General features: G+C 35.9%; 1 protein-coding gene across 2 annotated transcripts; it reads right to left on the bottom strand.

Moving 5' to 3' along the window:
• Positions 1-1869: 1869 nt before the first annotated feature.
• Positions 1870-16795, bottom strand: LOC127638985 (DNA helicase B-like). Of its 2 annotated transcripts, none has more exons than XM_052120770.1 (13): positions 16384-16795; positions 14245-14595; positions 13560-13840; positions 10137-11183; positions 9584-9758; positions 9334-9475; positions 9083-9222; positions 6625-6709; positions 6088-6147; positions 5687-5945; positions 5255-5410; positions 4473-5120; positions 1870-2867 (listed from the first exon to the last, which is right to left on the bottom strand). In XM_052120770.1, exons 1-13 carry the CDS (start codon positions 16592-16594, stop codon positions 2757-2759), a joined length of 3666 nt encoding a protein of 1221 aa, XP_051976730.1. In that variant the 5' UTR covers positions 16595-16795; the 3' UTR covers positions 1870-2756. The 2 variants fall into 2 exon arrangements, with proteins under 2 accessions (XP_051976730.1, XP_051976729.1); XM_052120769.1 differs by having other exon boundaries at positions 1871-2867; positions 14245-14598.
• Between the last annotated feature and the right edge of the window lie 1160 nt (positions 16796-17955).

Genomic DNA, 17955 nt, shown 5'->3' on the forward strand with positions numbered 1-17955 from the left:
CATCCGTCAAGGCTGTCCAATCTCACCATAACTTTTCCTGCTTCCTATGCAATTATTAGCCATCCTCATTCAAAATAGTCATTTGAAAGGTTTCTCTGTAGCAAATTGATCAATATTAATAAGGCTGATGACACAACTCTATTTCTGAAAAATAAAGATCAAGTTTCTTTAGCTTTAGACATAATTCATTATTTTTCATCTGCTTCTGGTTTAGTTCTTAATATCAACAAATGTTAACTTTTGTCTGTAAAACATTCCACTGATGTTAATATTTGTGACATCCCAGTCAAATTTGAAGTCAAATACTTAGGTATAATTATATGTGAAGATCAGAAAAAGAGATCAAAACTGAGCTTTGAACCTCTTATCCTTGCTATTCATCGTAAATTAAACTCCTGGTTACAGCGTGATTTGTCTATAACAGGTAAAGTGTTGCTGTCCATAGCAGATGGATTATCTCAGGTTATCTATCCCGCAATGGCACTGGATGTTTCTGTGGAGATTTGTAGAAAATTGGACAAAATGATATTAGACTTTGTTTTGAATTCTAAAACTCACTTAATAAAAAAGAGTGTTATGATAGCTGATCGGGCTATGGGGGGATTTCAGTTAGAGGTCTTTTCCAATCTTAATAACTCTTTCCAAATGTTAAATGGATAAAATCATTTTTAAACAGCCCCACGTCCTTTTGGAGTGTCATTCCAAATCATATTTTCAGTTCAGTTGGAGGTTTACATTTTTTCTTGCGCTGCAACTATGATGTCTCTAAAATACCTTTAGCTTTATCTAGTTTTCATAAACAGGCTTTAATATGTTGGTCCCTAATATACAATTATATTTTTTCTCCACATAGTTATTTTATCTGGAATAACAAAAATATTAGATATAAAAATAAATCTTTTTTTTTTTTCATAATTGGTTTGACAAGAATATACTTTTAGTGAGTCAACTTATAGATGATAGGGGTGTCCTGCTCCGTTACGAAAATTGTATGCAAGTTTTCTCTTTTCCAGTACCCCCAAGAGAGTATGCCATTGTTTTTGGTGCAATTCCTTATTGTCAAACTTTTAGTAAAGCCTGGCCCTAAAGGTTTCTTATGCTTTCCTCCTATTTTTGACAACACTCATTTATTTGTTGACCAATGTCTTTTCAGTAACATGTCAAACAAAAAAAAATTGTTTAACTCTTAACAGGTGTCATTTCTCTACCTGCTTGTGTAAGCTTTTGGAATAATAAGTTTAATGATATAGAATGGGAAGGTTTCTGGCTCCTACGATAACATTTTTTGTTATCCAATAAAGTTGTTGAAGTCTCTTTTAAAATTATAAATAATTGCTACCCAGTAAACTATAAACTTGCTAAATTCAATAATAGTATTTCCCCCATGTGCTCCTTCTGTCGTCAGTTTGAAGAAACAATTATTCATTTGTTTTGGGAGTGTACTTATTGCAAAGTATTTTGGGTAGACTTCTCAAATTTTGTTAAAAAGTATTTATCTTCAAACTTTTGTATAAGCAAAAACATTTTGTTTTAAATTTAGACCCTTCTCGTTTTAATTTTAGAATTAATTTTTTACTTTTTCTTGCCAAATAAGTGTACATTTTCAAAGAAAGATATTGATATATATTTAAATTCTTTAAGGAATTCTAACAATTCTATTGCATGGAAGACTCTTTTATGGTGTAATGCATATAAGCTAGTATAACAAGCTTTGTCATAATGTAACTCTCATTGTTCTTTTTTTGTATTTGTATTTATTTTTATATTGCATAATAAAAAATTAAAACAGGCTACAGAACGCATTTGTTACTGTACGTAGAAAATACCATATTCACAAACAGAAATGGGCAAATAATAAACCTAACAACCACCAATATAAAACTGAGTTGTTGCAGTAGATTGAGACTCTAAAAGTAGTACAAAATCAAAATGTTTGTTTAGAGTATTTGATGGATTTTCTCTAAATAATTCATTAAAATGTTTATTCTCCTGAAGATTTTTTTATTATTATTATTTTGCTGCTATTGTGATAGTTGGTGCACATTGTGTGTGTGTGTGTGTGTGTATATATATTATATAAATTATTCCACAACAAATAAGTTTGCAAAAGAAGAAAATAATTACTAGAGGATATTGTTTTCATTTCTGAATTTAGTTGACATCCCACAATGTGAAAAGATGCATGTGCATAGATCAAACATGTATTTAAACATTGATGAATACAGAAAGCTGTTATTTTTCATTATGGATTGATAAATGAACTGAAAAATTTAAATGACAAACATCTGAGTAACATACATAATGCTTTAAAGTTCAAACTTAAAATAATAAAATAAAAGTATGCCAACGTTTAACCAAATATCAAAGTGAAAGAAATCAATATTTGTGAATATTAGAGCCAAAACAGAGGGGGATACAGAAGATTCCTTTTGACACATTTTTGAAACTACAAAATTTTACAAAAACGACAGTAGTTTTATACATAAGAAACACCGTTTTGAATACATAAAAAAAATAACCCATTCCCTGATGTCATCCCTATTTGTGCTGCTTTATAAATGAGCAGTTATTCATAATTAACACTCATGTCCAATCTAATTAACTACATGCATTTATTCTCAACCACAAATCCTCAAAAATAGATCTTCTGAAAAGCCAGATAAAATACAGCAGTGAACCTGCACATCTATTTGATTCTTTCCAACTCTTGCATGTTGGGTCTGACACTGTCCACTCTAATGGTGTTCTCTGTTAGCTTATGAATCCTCTTGGAAGAGTTGTCTTCCGTGGCATTTGATGCTGGGGCTTGTGATGGAGAGAAGCTTCAGGTGTGAGCTGCCCAAAGGAGACTCTTCTGAAGTGGTTTGCTATGGCAAGAGGAGGGCACAGAATGTTATGCACTCATCGGCCTAAAAACTGTTTCAGTATATAATTTACATTTCCAGTAATAGCATTGTTGGCCAATGATCTAATCCTATATATCCTATAAACACACAAATATATATCTACTATTATACTGTATATAGTATATGCAAATATGTATAATCCTATATAAACATGTAAGAAGAAAAAAAGTCACCTATGGATAATGCAAACTACTGAATTGTGTTCTGAAGATTGTTTGACAATCCATGCCAATTTACAAAACATCTTGTACTGCATTTCTTTGGAACAATCTAAACTTTTTATTAGATATTTTATTATTATTAGATGTAAATACATATCTTATATATTTGTATTGCCATATCATTGCACAATCATCATGGGGGCCTGGTAAGACGTTGCCATTGCACAAAAGTTTATTTGATAAATAAAGCTCTGAAATTTTATATTAGTATACTAGATCTTTATCTGTTCCTGCCTTTTTTGACCAATAATTTCCATGACCTTTCCAGGCATTTGTGTCTAAAAATCATTTTGATTCACTCTAGAAATTTCAATTACTTTTCTATTTGAGATTTCAATAAACTTAAAAAAAACGTTTCCAGGCCTAAACAACACAATTTTTTAAATCCCTGAAAGTCAGGAGTCTTAATTTTATTAGATGACAAAATTGTAAGATATATTTTACAACTTCGCTCGTAAGAAAAATTATGACTTTTATTCCCATAGAGACCAACCAATCAACAAACAGAATTTCAAATCAATGCAAAAGAGTTTTAAAATTTTAGCTACACCTTTAATCCAACCATTCTTTTAAAGAATGACTCATGCCTCAAGAAACAGCTGAAAACACATCTTCTGCGAGTACTTAACCAGTCCACAATGATGGCACTTACTATTCAATAAAAAACACACACTTGTTTGTCTATTTCTTCTGCACTATAGTTTCTCTTGGAACTAAAATACTGCAGATATTCTAAGTTATTTTGGATAAAAGCATCTGCTAAATAACTAAATGTAAATGTAAATAAAAAGGAAATGCCAGTGAACAAATGTTACTCAATTCATATGCATTTAAGCAAAACAAATGACTGATGTATGTCAATAAACTGTAATATGCTTCCCTCATCTTCAGGGTTTGGGTAGACTTTATGGTTAGATCTAGGTTCAGGTTTGAGGTTTGGGTTAGAGCTTAAACTAAAAAATATTAGATAAATCATAAGAACACTCATTTAAAACACTGAAGTTTGTCTTTATTCCGTAGTACACAACAGTGAATTTCCTTTTAAAATCATGGTTCATTTTGGGTTTGGGTCTGGGCTTAAACAAAGGAAAATCATAATTACAATGTTTGTTGGTTTGTTTATTTTTCTCAATGGGAGTAAAGGTTGTACATTTTTGTCCGAGCAAAGTCATACCATTTCTTAGAATTTTGCCATCTCACTCTATTATGATGACTTGTCATGAATCCAGGTTGAACGTGTCCAGGTTTTCAGGAGTACAATAACAGTAATGATTCTTGATAATTTTGACAAAATGGTACAATACTGGTTATTGATCATTTCCATATGTTCTACTCTATCGGTTACCTTTGGATGTTTGGATGGTGTACTGCAGTTGTCCGAGAAAACAAGCCGTTTAGAAGTCTTGCTGCTTTCATTCAGGGAAGAGCTGATCGCTCCCAACAAAGTCACACCTTCAACATGATTGGATAATTCTGACACATTCGCATTATGCATTGTACTTGGCTCATCACAAATGTCCATTGGCGACCAAGAATAGGTTTGACTGAAGGTCATGTCGTCTTGTAAAATCATATTGGATGTTTCAATGTTTTGGCCAGTTTCCTCCCTGTAGAGATGTTTTACACATGAAGGTCTAGAGAACACCTGGGAGAAGCTGGGGGTATGCAGGGCCAACGGTGTAGACTGTGAAGGCCCAAGACCTGCTATTTGTGAAGGCCCAAAACTTTTATTTATAGAGGAGTCCACTGGACTTTGAGTGCTGCCAGACTGATTAAAACTATCGTTCCCTGGTCGAGCAACTATGCTCCTGATGTGGCTGCCCAATCGTGTGTTCCGAGGGATGACTGGTTTCTTCATTGCTCTTTCTATGTCATTCACTCTACCCACCACATACACACGCTTCTGACCCCGTGTAACAGCGGTGTATACGTGCTGCCAGTTTTGACCCCAGCCATCTCCAAGCACGTACACAATCGTTTCGGCCTCTGAGCCCTTAAGTTGATAACAACAAATGGTTAGTTGACAAGTTATTGCATCCAAATAAGTATGAACGGCTCTATAATGATGACTGATGTTCTAATTTGAATGTGACAGAACTGAGAGCTTCAAAGAGGTGAACCCATTACCTGAAAGGTGTGAATGGTTCTTGCCCAAGCGTGACGCAATTTACACTCTCTTTGTAGTTCCCTGTAACTTGAAGTCACTATCCGCCCGTTCTCATCATCTAGCGTAAGATACCGCCTCTTTTTGCGTCTCAATCCCATATCCTCCTCAGTCAAATCCTGTGATTGGTGTAAAATAAAATGAAAAACTGCAGCCATCCTTAAACGTTGCTCTCTTCTTCTTTTTTTTTTTAATGATCAAACATATACAAATTAGAATTTATCCTACTGTAATAGGACTTCGAAAATAGATGTATTTGAGGACACAAAAAGTCTACATCTAATCTTTGTTTATATTAATAGAGTTAGCCAATAGCCAATTAATGCTACAATGCAGACAGAAAAGTACAATTTAACAGAATTTTTGCATTATGAAAAAATACAACAATCCAGCACCTCTTTAATGAAGAAAATTTCCCCATTGCACAATCTTTCTTTTTTCACTTTCATCTGTTCCTTTGTTCTTTGACTTCCAGCCGTATTGCCAAAAACCCCGGCAGTATCGCTGAAAGATCCAGCAGATTTGAAGGAAGTTCTAGATTTATCATGGAAACTCTCTTCTAGGTTGTTCTCATTGTCTTTTTCTGAGACATAGCCATTCTTTGTGCAGCAAACTTTATCCCCCTTTTGAAAGTATATTTGATTCTTGTGAGTCCTGAAGTGAATAAAAACAAATATTAAATTCTATGTATAACATACTGAATTATATACAGCATTAAAGTAGTGAAAAGGGTTCAAAAACGGTTGAGTTTGTTAATTAGAAGCAAAAAATAAAAAAAGTGTTTACATTTACTTACTTTGTAATATGACCAGAATAATGCTTGCAGCAAAGCTCATTGATCAATTCACAGTCCTTCCTGTAAACAAAAACAACCACTTTACCTTCAGCCTCAGCATTTTCATGATTGCCATCGGAGGAGTCTGAATGAACTAATTCTGATGAAAGTTGACCAGTAAAACAGCCAATTAACAGCATGAAGTTCTACAACAAAGCGATGTGAATAAAAAATACAATAAAATGATGTACATTTGAATCTGTTTTTGAGAAAACAGCAAAATATAACCCATCTGACAATATGGAAAGCCGTTTCCAAACACATTATCCAAAAGCTTATGTTATTGTAATTCTTTTCAATGCAGAGTGAAAGAAAACAAAATTGTCGCATTGTGAATTTTCACAAAACATATTTTTGTGTCAATAGGACATAGTCAGAAGGTATTTGCTAAAGCTTTTGCTAGTTTTTAATTTTGGTTAGCCTACAACACAGCTTGACTGTTATTTTGCTGACTCACACAGCTCACCTGTTTTTACTGATTTTTGAGCATGGTCTTACCTCCTGAAAGCCACGAATTGGGATGTTTTATCATCTTTGAGTCCAGGAGCTTTCTCGAGTAGGAATTTAATAGTATTCTGGAGGTCTAAAGAATTAAAATAGAAGATTTTTATTTTTTATTTTTTTTTAAATGTACAGTAATATCAAATCAGATGATTGCAACACACTCCAAAAAAGTTGAGACAGTTGAGTGTTTACCAATGTGAAACATCACCATTTCATATAATAACACTTATTAAGCATTTGAGCACTGAAGACACAAGTTTATAAAGTGGAATTTTCCCCATTCATCAATTATGTAGGTCTTCAACCGCACAATTGTATTGCTTGTATTGTGTGCTTCATAATGCACCATGCATTCTCAATTGGAGATGTTTAGGACTTCAGGCAGGCCAATCTAGCACCCGCACTCTCTGCTTATTGGGCCAGTATATGGTTTGAAGTTGTCTTACTGAAAATTCTGTGACGTCCCTGGAAAAGACGGTGCTGGATGGCAGTATATGCTGGTCCAAAATTTTTATATATCTGTCTGCATTCATGGTGCCCTCACAGATGTGCGATTAAACCATGCTATGGGCAATGACACACTCCTGGTCATGGCTATGGCTAATGACACTGGCTTTTGGACCGGACACTTATAATAGCTTGGCTGTTCCTTTTCCCCTTTGGCCCGTATAACACGATGGCTGTGGTTTTTTAAATTTAAATGTGGACTCATAGGACCAAAAAACACAGTTCCCTGTTCTACCTTCCATCTAAGATGAGACAAGTGGTGTTGACCAACAAAGGTTTACTAAAGTAATCCCAAGCTCATGTTCATGATATCCATTACAGATGAATGACATTTTTTAAGACAGTGACGTCTGAGGGATCAGATTTTCATCTTGTCCTATACGCACCAAGATTTGACCAGATTCCTTGAAACTTTTAACTATATTGTGCAATGTAGAGGGTGAAATGCCCCAAATCCTTCCAATTTGTCTTTGGGGAACATTGTTCTCAAAGTGCTGGATTATTTGCTGAAGCATCTGTTGGCAAATTGACAAGTCTCGAATGATGCTTGATGACCAGGCTGTTTTTGGAGACTCCTTATATACTATGACATGATTGCCTCACCTGTTTAACATCTGTTTCACGTTGCCTTGTTATTTTAACTGGTCAAATTGTTAGTTTTAAATTGCCCATCTCAACTTTTTCGGAGCGTGTTGAAATAATCTGATTTGAAACTATTGTACATTTAAAAAAATATATATAATAATTCACAAGTTAAAACGGAATATAATGTGTAGTTGTAGTGTTTTCAATTTAGCTAAGGGTGAACACAATTTAAAAATCACTTATTTTTGTTTTATGTGCATTTTTCATACTGTCTCAACTTTTTTTGAATTGGGGTTGTGTATACACACACACATACATTCTATATATATATATAGAATGTTCCACTTTTTTTTTTACCACTTATGATATGATCAACCGTGATGCATCTCAAAAGGAATAGTTAACCCAAAAATGAAAACTCTTTCAGCATTTACTCACCCTTGTGTCATCCCAGATGTGTATGACTTTCTTCTGCAGAACACAAATTAAGATTTTTAGACGCCTCAGCTCTGTAGGTCCACACAATGCAAGTGAATAGTGACAAAAACTTTGAAGTTCCAAAAAGCACATAATGGCAGCATAATATTAATCCATAAGACTTGTGGTTTAATCCATGTCTTATGAAGCAATCCAATCAGTTTTGTGTGAGAAAAAGCCTAAATGTAACTACTTTTTTTTTTTACTGTTCGGTTCACCATTGCAGTCTCTAGTCACAATCGTGATTTCAAGCTTGATTACACTTCCTAGTGCTTGATGCATGCACAGAGCGCTAAATGGCGCTAGGAAGTGTAATAGAGCATGAAATCACGATAGCCAAGGAGATTGCAGGTGTCAACATTTATAGTGAAAATGGAGTTATATTTTGGTCTGTTCTCACTCAAAACTGATTAAATTGTTTCAGAAGACGTGGATTAAGCCACTGGATTCATATGTATTACTTTTATGCTGCCTTTACGTGCTTTTTGAAACTTCAAATTTTGGTCACCACAACATTGTATGGACCTACAGAGATATACAAATCTTAGTTTGTGTTTTGCAGAAGAAAAAAGATTTATACACATTTGGGATGATATGATGGTGAGTAAAAGATGAGAGAATGTTTCTTTTTCAGGTGAACTATTCTTTAAATACTATGTGTAAACAAGGCCTTTGTTGTTCTGGTTGTATAGCCCTTTTGGTTCACACATTTACAGCAACAGATGCAATGGATTTATATCTAAGGCACAATGACAGTGTAAATGCATCTGCCTAAAAACAACTACATACAGTGCATGGTTCTTTAAGATTTACAAACATATTTCAATTAACATACAATTTCACACAAACATCTGACATGGCCATCTAGAGGCTGCTCACTTACCATAATCATACACTTCCCCAGAGATCTTGACAAAAATGAACCTTTTGTCAGGTGATGGAATATCAGAGGATTTTGTCATGTCTATTGTCGCATCAAATTCCAAAGGACTATAATGTCTTTTTTTACCCATCTCTGAAATTCTATGAGTTTTTAGAAAGAGCAAGAGCAATTAGGATTGGCCTTGATATATGCATTTGTTCATATTATACATTCAAACACACAAACATTTTAGAGTCCAAATATCTGCTCACAGTCCAGCGTTTCTGACGATGAGCTCAGACTCGGCTCGATGGTTGGTCTGCATCTCAATGGCCCAACGGATCTTCCGAAGACCTTCAAACAGGTCATTCAGTGTGTTTCCAGGCTCAATGCTGGGCAACTGCCTCACATCACCTACACTCAGAATAACATAGTAATCCTGTACAATTAAGTTGAGGTAAATACATTGTAAACAAGCCATAAACTGAATATAATGAATATGCAAGCAAGCAATGTTCTTACCTAAAATGACGAACTTCTGGAGTTGTGCATGTTGGGTAAGCATGCTGAGAATGGAGTGAAGGATCTGAACAGACACCAGGCTTCCCTCATCCACCACCAGCACACGCACCTGTGAGAACTTCCAGTCCACGGGATTCCCTTGATCTTTTTTTGCATTCATGAAACTCCATAAAATCTGGAACAAGAGGAAATAATTGGAAAATAGAATTATATAAGTTTCTAGGACCCTACAAAATATAATATATTGTTGTCCTTAGATTCATATCACTCCACAGTCTCTGTCTCTTCTCATTATAAAATATTTTCAATTGAAATCAATATTTCAAGTCCATTTATTTATTTATTTGAAAGTGGCCATGTAATAAGTGAGATAATGTACATTTACCTTGTTATTGTACATTTAGCTTGTCAATAAGGTCAAATAAACACCTTCAGAGTAATACAATTCCCAATAACTCTGTCATGGTTTATTTTGTGATAATGACCACCAGTGTTCATGGCATTGTTGTAAAATTCAACAAATAGGACCAAAACTCATTTCATTGGACTATACCTGGTGCATGGTGTACGCAGTGAAACCAGTTCTCTTAGTAAGAAGCGAAGCAGCTCTCCCTGTTGGAGCAGTGAGAAGAACTTCCATAGGCTTTTCATTACTGTCACTCTCCTCATTGCCTTGATTCTCCTTGGGTGAGTCTGAAAGCACCCCATTACTAGACCCCTGAGAGTCATTCTGAAAAACCTCACAGGCCTTTAACACCTCTTCCATGTCACTTGTCTGCTGCTGCATGGCCGCCTTAAAGACTAAGCTGACCACTGTTGTCTTCCCACAGCCCCCCTTTCCACTGATCACAGTCACTGGGTTGGCGCACATCATTTCTGCCGCTCGCACCTGATCGGGGTCTAGTTCTATGGTGGTGGGATCAGGATCCAAGTAGGTAGAATCAATCAAGGCAGAGTCCGATAAGGAGTCTATGTCTGAAGTGAGGCTTTCCTCTTTAATGGTCGGCTCTATAATTTCAAAAGCCTGAGAAGAATCGCAAAGTGGAGGTATTCCTCCATTTTGGTCCATGCTTGATGTACCAGGCTGAGCAAGGTCTTTCTGCTCAGATCCAATGCCCTGATCTACGTGATTTTGTGCCAAGACTGATGTTTTTGCATCAGATTTCCTCGTATTGTCTTTTTTAGAAGCCTTCACCCTTATTCGCTCCAGTTGAGCATTGCGAAGAACCTCACTCACATCCAAGTCGATTGTCCAGAGTTTTCCATTCACCAGGCTCCTCAAGCATTCAGCAATGCCCTTCTCGTAGTTGAAGAGGTTCCGAAGTGCATATTTTGTTTTGTCCTTAATCAGCACACCCTGGTCCACAAGAAAATGTACAGCTTTCCAGGCATTCACATCTTGCACCTCACGGTAAATCTTTTTCTCTAGTTTCTCCCTTTCAATGTATGTGCTGCCGGTTGCACTGCAGTAGCGCTTCACTTCCGCATACAATTGCAAGCAAATACGCTGCAGCACGGGGATTTTCTCGAACAAATTACAGAGCTTAAAAGCCTCCAACTTTGCTTCACACCTGATGAGATGTAATTCTTTGAACATGATCTGTCAAAAATGTGAAAATAAGCAGAATATCCATCAAAAGGACACCAAATACTGAAGGGTATAACATGAGTTTAGATGCAAAAAATGGTTCACCAACAAGCAAAAAAAAATTACAAATATGCACAGACACAAAAATACTTTTTTGAGTCTCCTTCTTTGAAATTATTTTCTTGCCACAGATGCTGTCAGCTAGGGCTGTCATGTTTATGAAATTTGCGATTGATTGTCATACAAATAATTGTGATTTAGAAGATTGTCTGTTTAAAGGCTATGATGTTAAATTGTCTCTTTTAGGGCTTTCACGATTCATTGTGATATAAAATGTCATATTTCTTAAGGTTCTTGTGTTCTTCATAAGCCTTAAATCATTTTTACATATTTAACTTCAAATATTTAAATCAAATATTAAAATAGGGATATATGTGTGGCAGGGCGGAAGGCGGGACCGGGTGTGTAGGATCACGACCCGGCCCCGCCACATTATGATGTCCTTTTAATGCTTTAAAAACTTGTGAATTACATGAATAACAATGTTTTAAATATCAAAATTTAAGCGAGAGCGAGAACCAGATTATAGCGACCATGAGGAGCTTAACCTAACGTGACTCTTACCTACTGGGGTGGGAATCTCTAGACACCTCGCGATTCGATTACGATTCAGACAGCTGCGATTCGCTGATAAAACGATTATCGATGCATCAATACAGAATTTTTTTCTCACTGACTTCTTTGTACTTTTAAAGCAAAATATTTGTAATGATTCATAAGTAATTTACTTCCAATAACTTTTATTAATACAACAAATGGAAGCAATGTGGCAAGTCAAATCAGACAAAAAATAAACATTTTGATGAGCCAAAAATCATACAAAGCTTTCTGTACTAGCAGCTCTCATACAAAAATTATGCTTGTGGCATATTCTGAATAACTTGTAAATTGCACTTAAATTAAATAAATAATATAAATTGCACTTATACAATGATAAATAAGAGTCTTAAGCTACTGACTTTAAACTAAATCATGAACATAAAAGAGTCCCTCAGTTAAAAAAAAACAAAAAACATTTTGCTTTATACCACAATAAAAAGCAGAGGGGAGTCAAAATGTTGACTACCTTTTTATAAATGGCTGACACACTAAGTGGAGGGCAGTACAGTAAACTCTGTAGAACTTAGTAAGACTCTGGGTTTACTTCCAGGTCTGTTTACAGCATATATTGATATGAAATAAGTGACAGTGCGTGACGGTGCAAATGTGTTTAGCTAGTGATGTGCAAGTTCTTTTGTAAGAACAGGAGCTGGTCAACATGTTCAGATGCAAGTGTGCTCCACTGTGCAGTGACTATATCTCCTGCTGTAGAAAAAAATCTTTCTGCAGGGACACTAGTGCAGGGAATACATAAGTATAATGCATAAGTGTGGGGATCGCTGTGTCAGTGTAGTACTTACGAGATGGGATGTTGTATCTCGGCTCCAACGTGCGCAACATACCCCAAAAGCCCTGGTTTTCAACAACCGAGTAAGGACGCAAATCCTTGGCAATAAATATTGCAATCTAATTTGTAATTCTCTTAGCCTTTTCGGAGCTGGGTGGAAGCTTTGACATCGCTTGCTCGATTGTCGTCTGGTTCGCAGCTACAACCGGCAGTTTATTTTCTTCCTCCGGGTGGAAAAGTGTAATATGGTTTTTCATGTTTCCAAAATATTTTATTTTAGTTTCGACACAACTTGCATACAATGTGGCTCTTGTCTAACTCACGTTTCCCTTCGTCTTCATAGAATCCAAAGTGCTTCCATACACTTGCTTTTAATCCCGAGGGTGCCAGTCGAATTTCCTGCTGAGCCATCTGTGTCTCGTGTTAAGTGCATGCCAAAAGACTGTACGGGTGCTGTAGTTGCACACTTACGAGGTGCGTCTTTTGCATTCCGTCAACATTACGTTAGCAAGAAACATTCATAAAATCGATGCTTGATGTTTGTGAATCGATTCAGAATCGTGCAAGTCCGCATCGTGATGCATCTAAGAATCGATATTTCCCGCCACCCCTACTACCTACCCTAGTAACCGGGCCAATTTGGTTGCTTAGGAGACCTGGCTGGAGTCTCTCAACACACTCTGGATTCGAACTCAAGACTCCAGGGGTGGTAGTCAGCGTCAATACTCGCCGAGCTACCCAGGCCCCTGTGATTCCAGTATTTTTATTTTATATTTGTTCTTGTTCAGAACCAGTTCTCGGTTCCCATCCCTAATCGTGACAGACCTACTGTAAACAGATCTTAACTTGTATTAAACCTAGAATATTTCTTATAGGCTGGTAAAAAAACATTCTAGGGATTCAAAAGCAATGCTGGTGACCCTAGAGGAATTCTTACTTACATAGTTAAAGCCCAACTTCCATACATCAGTCTTAATTAGCTCCTCCAGTTTGGCCAAAAAATCTGTATTATCCTGCTGCTGCTGCTGATGTTGTTGTTGTTGTTGTTGTTGTTGTTGTTGTTGAGGTGAGGACTGAATGGAGTCGTCTTTCTCAGCCGGTTCCGGTTTGTGCTCCATCTTTCCCTTGCTTATTATCTCCATAAACTGGCCTGGCAGCAATGTTGGAACATATTTCATGATTCCAGGGTACAAGTTGGCAACTCTCACATGTGTCCCAGCAACTGATGTATTTAAAGACAAAATTAGTGATAGTCATTGATTATGGTTTAAAAATCATAAACTGTTCAGTATCTATCATGTGTGCAAAATTGTATATTTAAGGTTAAGATTAGATTAAGGGAAATTGGATTAGAATAGATTAAAGTTTAGGAGTTGTTTTAAGCACCTATATTCCACTTTAGCTTTGTCTGCCTAGTCGTTCCTTGACATTCTTGGGATACTGTACAAATTTATTGTTTACATTATTCGCATTTTCAGACTGAAACAAAATCCTGCATTCTAGTATATATTATATTTTAAATTCTAATGTATAGATTGCTTAAGTAAAGTTCAGTAAACTTTCAAGAAATTAGTGTCAGTGAAATTCAAAAACAGTAAGTTATACAAATGATATAGGTGGTCCAACCTGAGTGATTGACATATGTCTTGAGCTGTTCAGCTATGGCTTTATGCTCCGGTTTTGACACTTCAAAATCCTGCAGGGCATCCTGCACATTGACGGGCTCCACGTATCGGTCTTCAGGCAACCACTCCATAAATGTTTTGACAAAGTCAGGTAGTGCCCCACACGCGTTGAGAAAAAGAGACACAAGTGAACGACCTTCTGATCTCAGATTAGTGCGGAGGCTGTAGGAGAGGTAGCTTTTGACATAACTCTTGTGCTTGCCTTGGCCAACTGTGCAGGAGATCTTCCACCAGGGATCACGTAAAGGAAAACGGCCCTCAACCCGGTACATCATATTGTCCACCTTGAAATCTACTGCAAATGAAGGCAATAGAACATGCATGACACATTTGGTCACTATACAAATGTTGTGGTAGACTTTGTTTACAAGTAGGATACTTTCATTAAGCTTCCAAAAAGCTTTTTAAGAAGTGAGATGCAACACCAAGATAAAAATATTTGTTTGTATAATCACTGTTTTACAGAGCTGTTCAGCTGTGACGTTAATTTGTAGACGAAACTGGAAGGCTAACTTGCCATGGAATCCCTCTAAAATTTTAGTTTTTTTTATAATAGGGTTTTTCAACTTATCAGTTAAATAAGGTCTGTGGTAAACATTACTTGATACGTGGACATTTTTTTTCTATAACATAAATTACATACTTTTATACCTCAAAGGATAGATTTGAAACCGCATTCATTCTTTTTTTTTTTTTTAAGTATGTAATTCAACATTGCTTCAAAATTCACTTTTGAGGTATGAAAGCTTGTAATTTATTTTGTAGAACAAAATGTTCACATATTGTCAAGTAATGTTTACCACAGACCTTATTTTACTCATAAATCTTAAACTGCCATTGTAAAAACCCATAGGAAAATCCAGTGGGATCCCATGGCGAATTCTCTTCCGGGTTTTTGGATAACAACCTGAAAAGCTCTTTATAAGCTCTGAAAAGTTTTATTTGTAACAGTGTAAAGTGTACACATGGCTGCTTTTAACAGTGTAAAGTGTACACATGGCTGCTTTTAACAGTGTAAAGTGTACACATGGCTGCTTTTAACAGTGTAAAGTGTACACATGGCTACTTTTAACAGTGTAAAGTGTACACATGGCTACTTTTAACAGCGTAAACTGTAACAGTGTAAAGTGTACACACGGCTACATATAACAGTGTAAACGATAACAGAGTAAAGTGAAAACATAGCTATTTTAAACCATGTAAAGTGAAAACATGGCTACTTTAAACAGTGTAAACTGCAACAGATTAAAGTGCATACATGGCTACTTTAAACATTGTTAATTGGAACAGTTTAAAGTGTACACATGGCTACTTTTAACAGTGTAAACTGCAACAGATTGAAGTGTAAACATGGCTACTTAAAACTGCGTTAACTGTATACATGGCTACTTTTAACAGTGTAAACTGTGTGTAAACTGTAACAAAGTAAAGTGTAAACAACTACTTTTAACAGTGTAAACCGCATACAAAATGGCAACATTTAACAGTGTAAAGTGTAAACATGCTACTTTTAACAGTGTAAACTGTAACAGCATAAAGTGTAATCATGCTACTTTTAGCAGTGTAAACATGGCTACATTTAACAGTGTAAAGTGTAATCATGGCTACATTTAACAGCGTAAAGTGTAATCATGGCTACATTTAACAGCGTAAAGTGTAATCATGGCTACATTTAACAGCGTAAAGTGTAATCATGGCTACTTTTAACAGTGTAAATAAACATGGCTACATTTAACAGTGTAAAGTGTAAACATGGCTACATTTCACTGTGTAAACATGGATCCTTGGCCACCAACCTGTCAATCAGGTTGACAGTGACAGTGAAAGGGTGCGCTTTAAATCTACATTTTACTTTTGTCTAATTTGAAAACATTGCAATTATCAAGTCTGACCGTGTAAGATGTAAACATGGTTACTATAAACATGTTTACGTTTAAATAATTTACTGACTGCGGTGTGTTTTTTAAAACCGATACCGCGATGTCTAGTTACAGACACGGTTTGATCCACACACCTCAGGTATACAAACCTAATTACACAGCAAACGTCGACAAAATGTTTGATAAATATTGAGCGCTACCTTCTTTTGACGCTGGCATGGAAAATGTAAACCTTTTCCCTCCCGATGAGATAGAGTCCATTTCCCTCATGTCCAGGAATTCAGGCTGTATTTCCTCTTCTTCATCTTCGCTTTCTGAAACATCACTTTGGTTTGATCGGACATCGTGGCGTTCCGGTAAAATGTATCCAGTAATTGTTTTCAACCCAGTGGGAGAACCTTGCAGCGCCATTCTGATCCAGTTTCGCGGTTTCAGGTGTTGACCCTTTGCAGTTACCGTAGCACTCGGCTGCAAAAACCAATCAGGGCATTCCAAAATAAAAGACTGTTTACTTGATAGACTCAAAAAAGAGTTTCGAACAATTAACTCGCAATAACAAAGAAACAGCCTTTTTCCAGAGATGGGCCACTTCTATTAAAATGAACGGGAGAAACTGGAACACTAAACCAAATAGCTCTGAGAGCCCAGCAGATTGGAAGTCCCGCCTTACAGTTAAGAGGGCCAATCACCTTTTAGAGACAGACTTCACCTTTCAATCAAATCTAGGGCCCGGTGACAAATGGCACTCTCCGCCCATGTGTGGTCTTCCTCTGAGTGCAGACTTTGATGACGAAAGAAAGTGTGCATTTGGGCCGTACTCCAAGTTCAATCAGACGCATTTTTTACATTGTTTTTATTTACATGCAGTTTTACAAATTATTATTTAAAAAAGTAATGATATTGATAGATAGGGTAAAGGAACACACTTTAAACTAAATATTGAATATTGTTTTTTATTAAATAATTTCAAGCAACACACTGGCAAACAAACAACAAAGCAACAACAAACCCCCATTGTTTTATATCTTTAGAGAACAAATTCTCTAACTTATTCTTATATAATGTTCAGACACGTGGGTGGTTACAGCTTAGAACACAGTAAAATGTATAGAAAGAACATACCACCATATATTTGCAAAAATAGTCATAAAATACACACAGCCACACGTCTAAATTGCACTGTTAGACCAAATGTTGCTATATCAATAAATATAAGCAATCATACAAGATACAGCCATGTGCATTAAATTATTCTTTCCAGTCTTGATATTTTGACACTTATTATATTGCTTCTGAAGACATGGATTTAATCATTGGAGTTGTATGGATTATTTCATGTTTGCTTTATGTGATTTTTGGGGCTACAAAATTCTGATCACCAATCACTTGGAATGAACCAACAGAGCCAAGATACTTTTCTAAAAATATTCCTTTGTGTTCTGCTGAAGAAAGAAATGCATACCTCTCTGGTAAGACATCCTACCTAGACAATAATAGTAATAATAAGTCAATTAACCAGTGTGTTAAATTAAGGGGTTTAAATTTCGGTGGCAGTTTTAAAAGAAATTCACCAGCTGATCACACATTTGGAAAAGCACATTCATTTACATTACATGCTTGATTTCAGCATGCAATGAGTAATGAGTGTTCATGTTAAAGGTACTGATGAAGGTACTCCACTGAAATAACTTCTGCTTGAAGTAAAATCACATTTGCGCTTGTATACAAATATAACTTACAGTATTTTGCCTAAATGCGAGTTTTACACAAAC

This window comes from Xyrauchen texanus, chromosome 47 (assembly GCF_025860055.1).
Source record: "Xyrauchen texanus isolate HMW12.3.18 chromosome 47, RBS_HiC_50CHRs, whole genome shotgun sequence".
NCBI lineage: Eukaryota > Metazoa > Chordata > Actinopteri > Cypriniformes > Catostomidae > Xyrauchen > Xyrauchen texanus.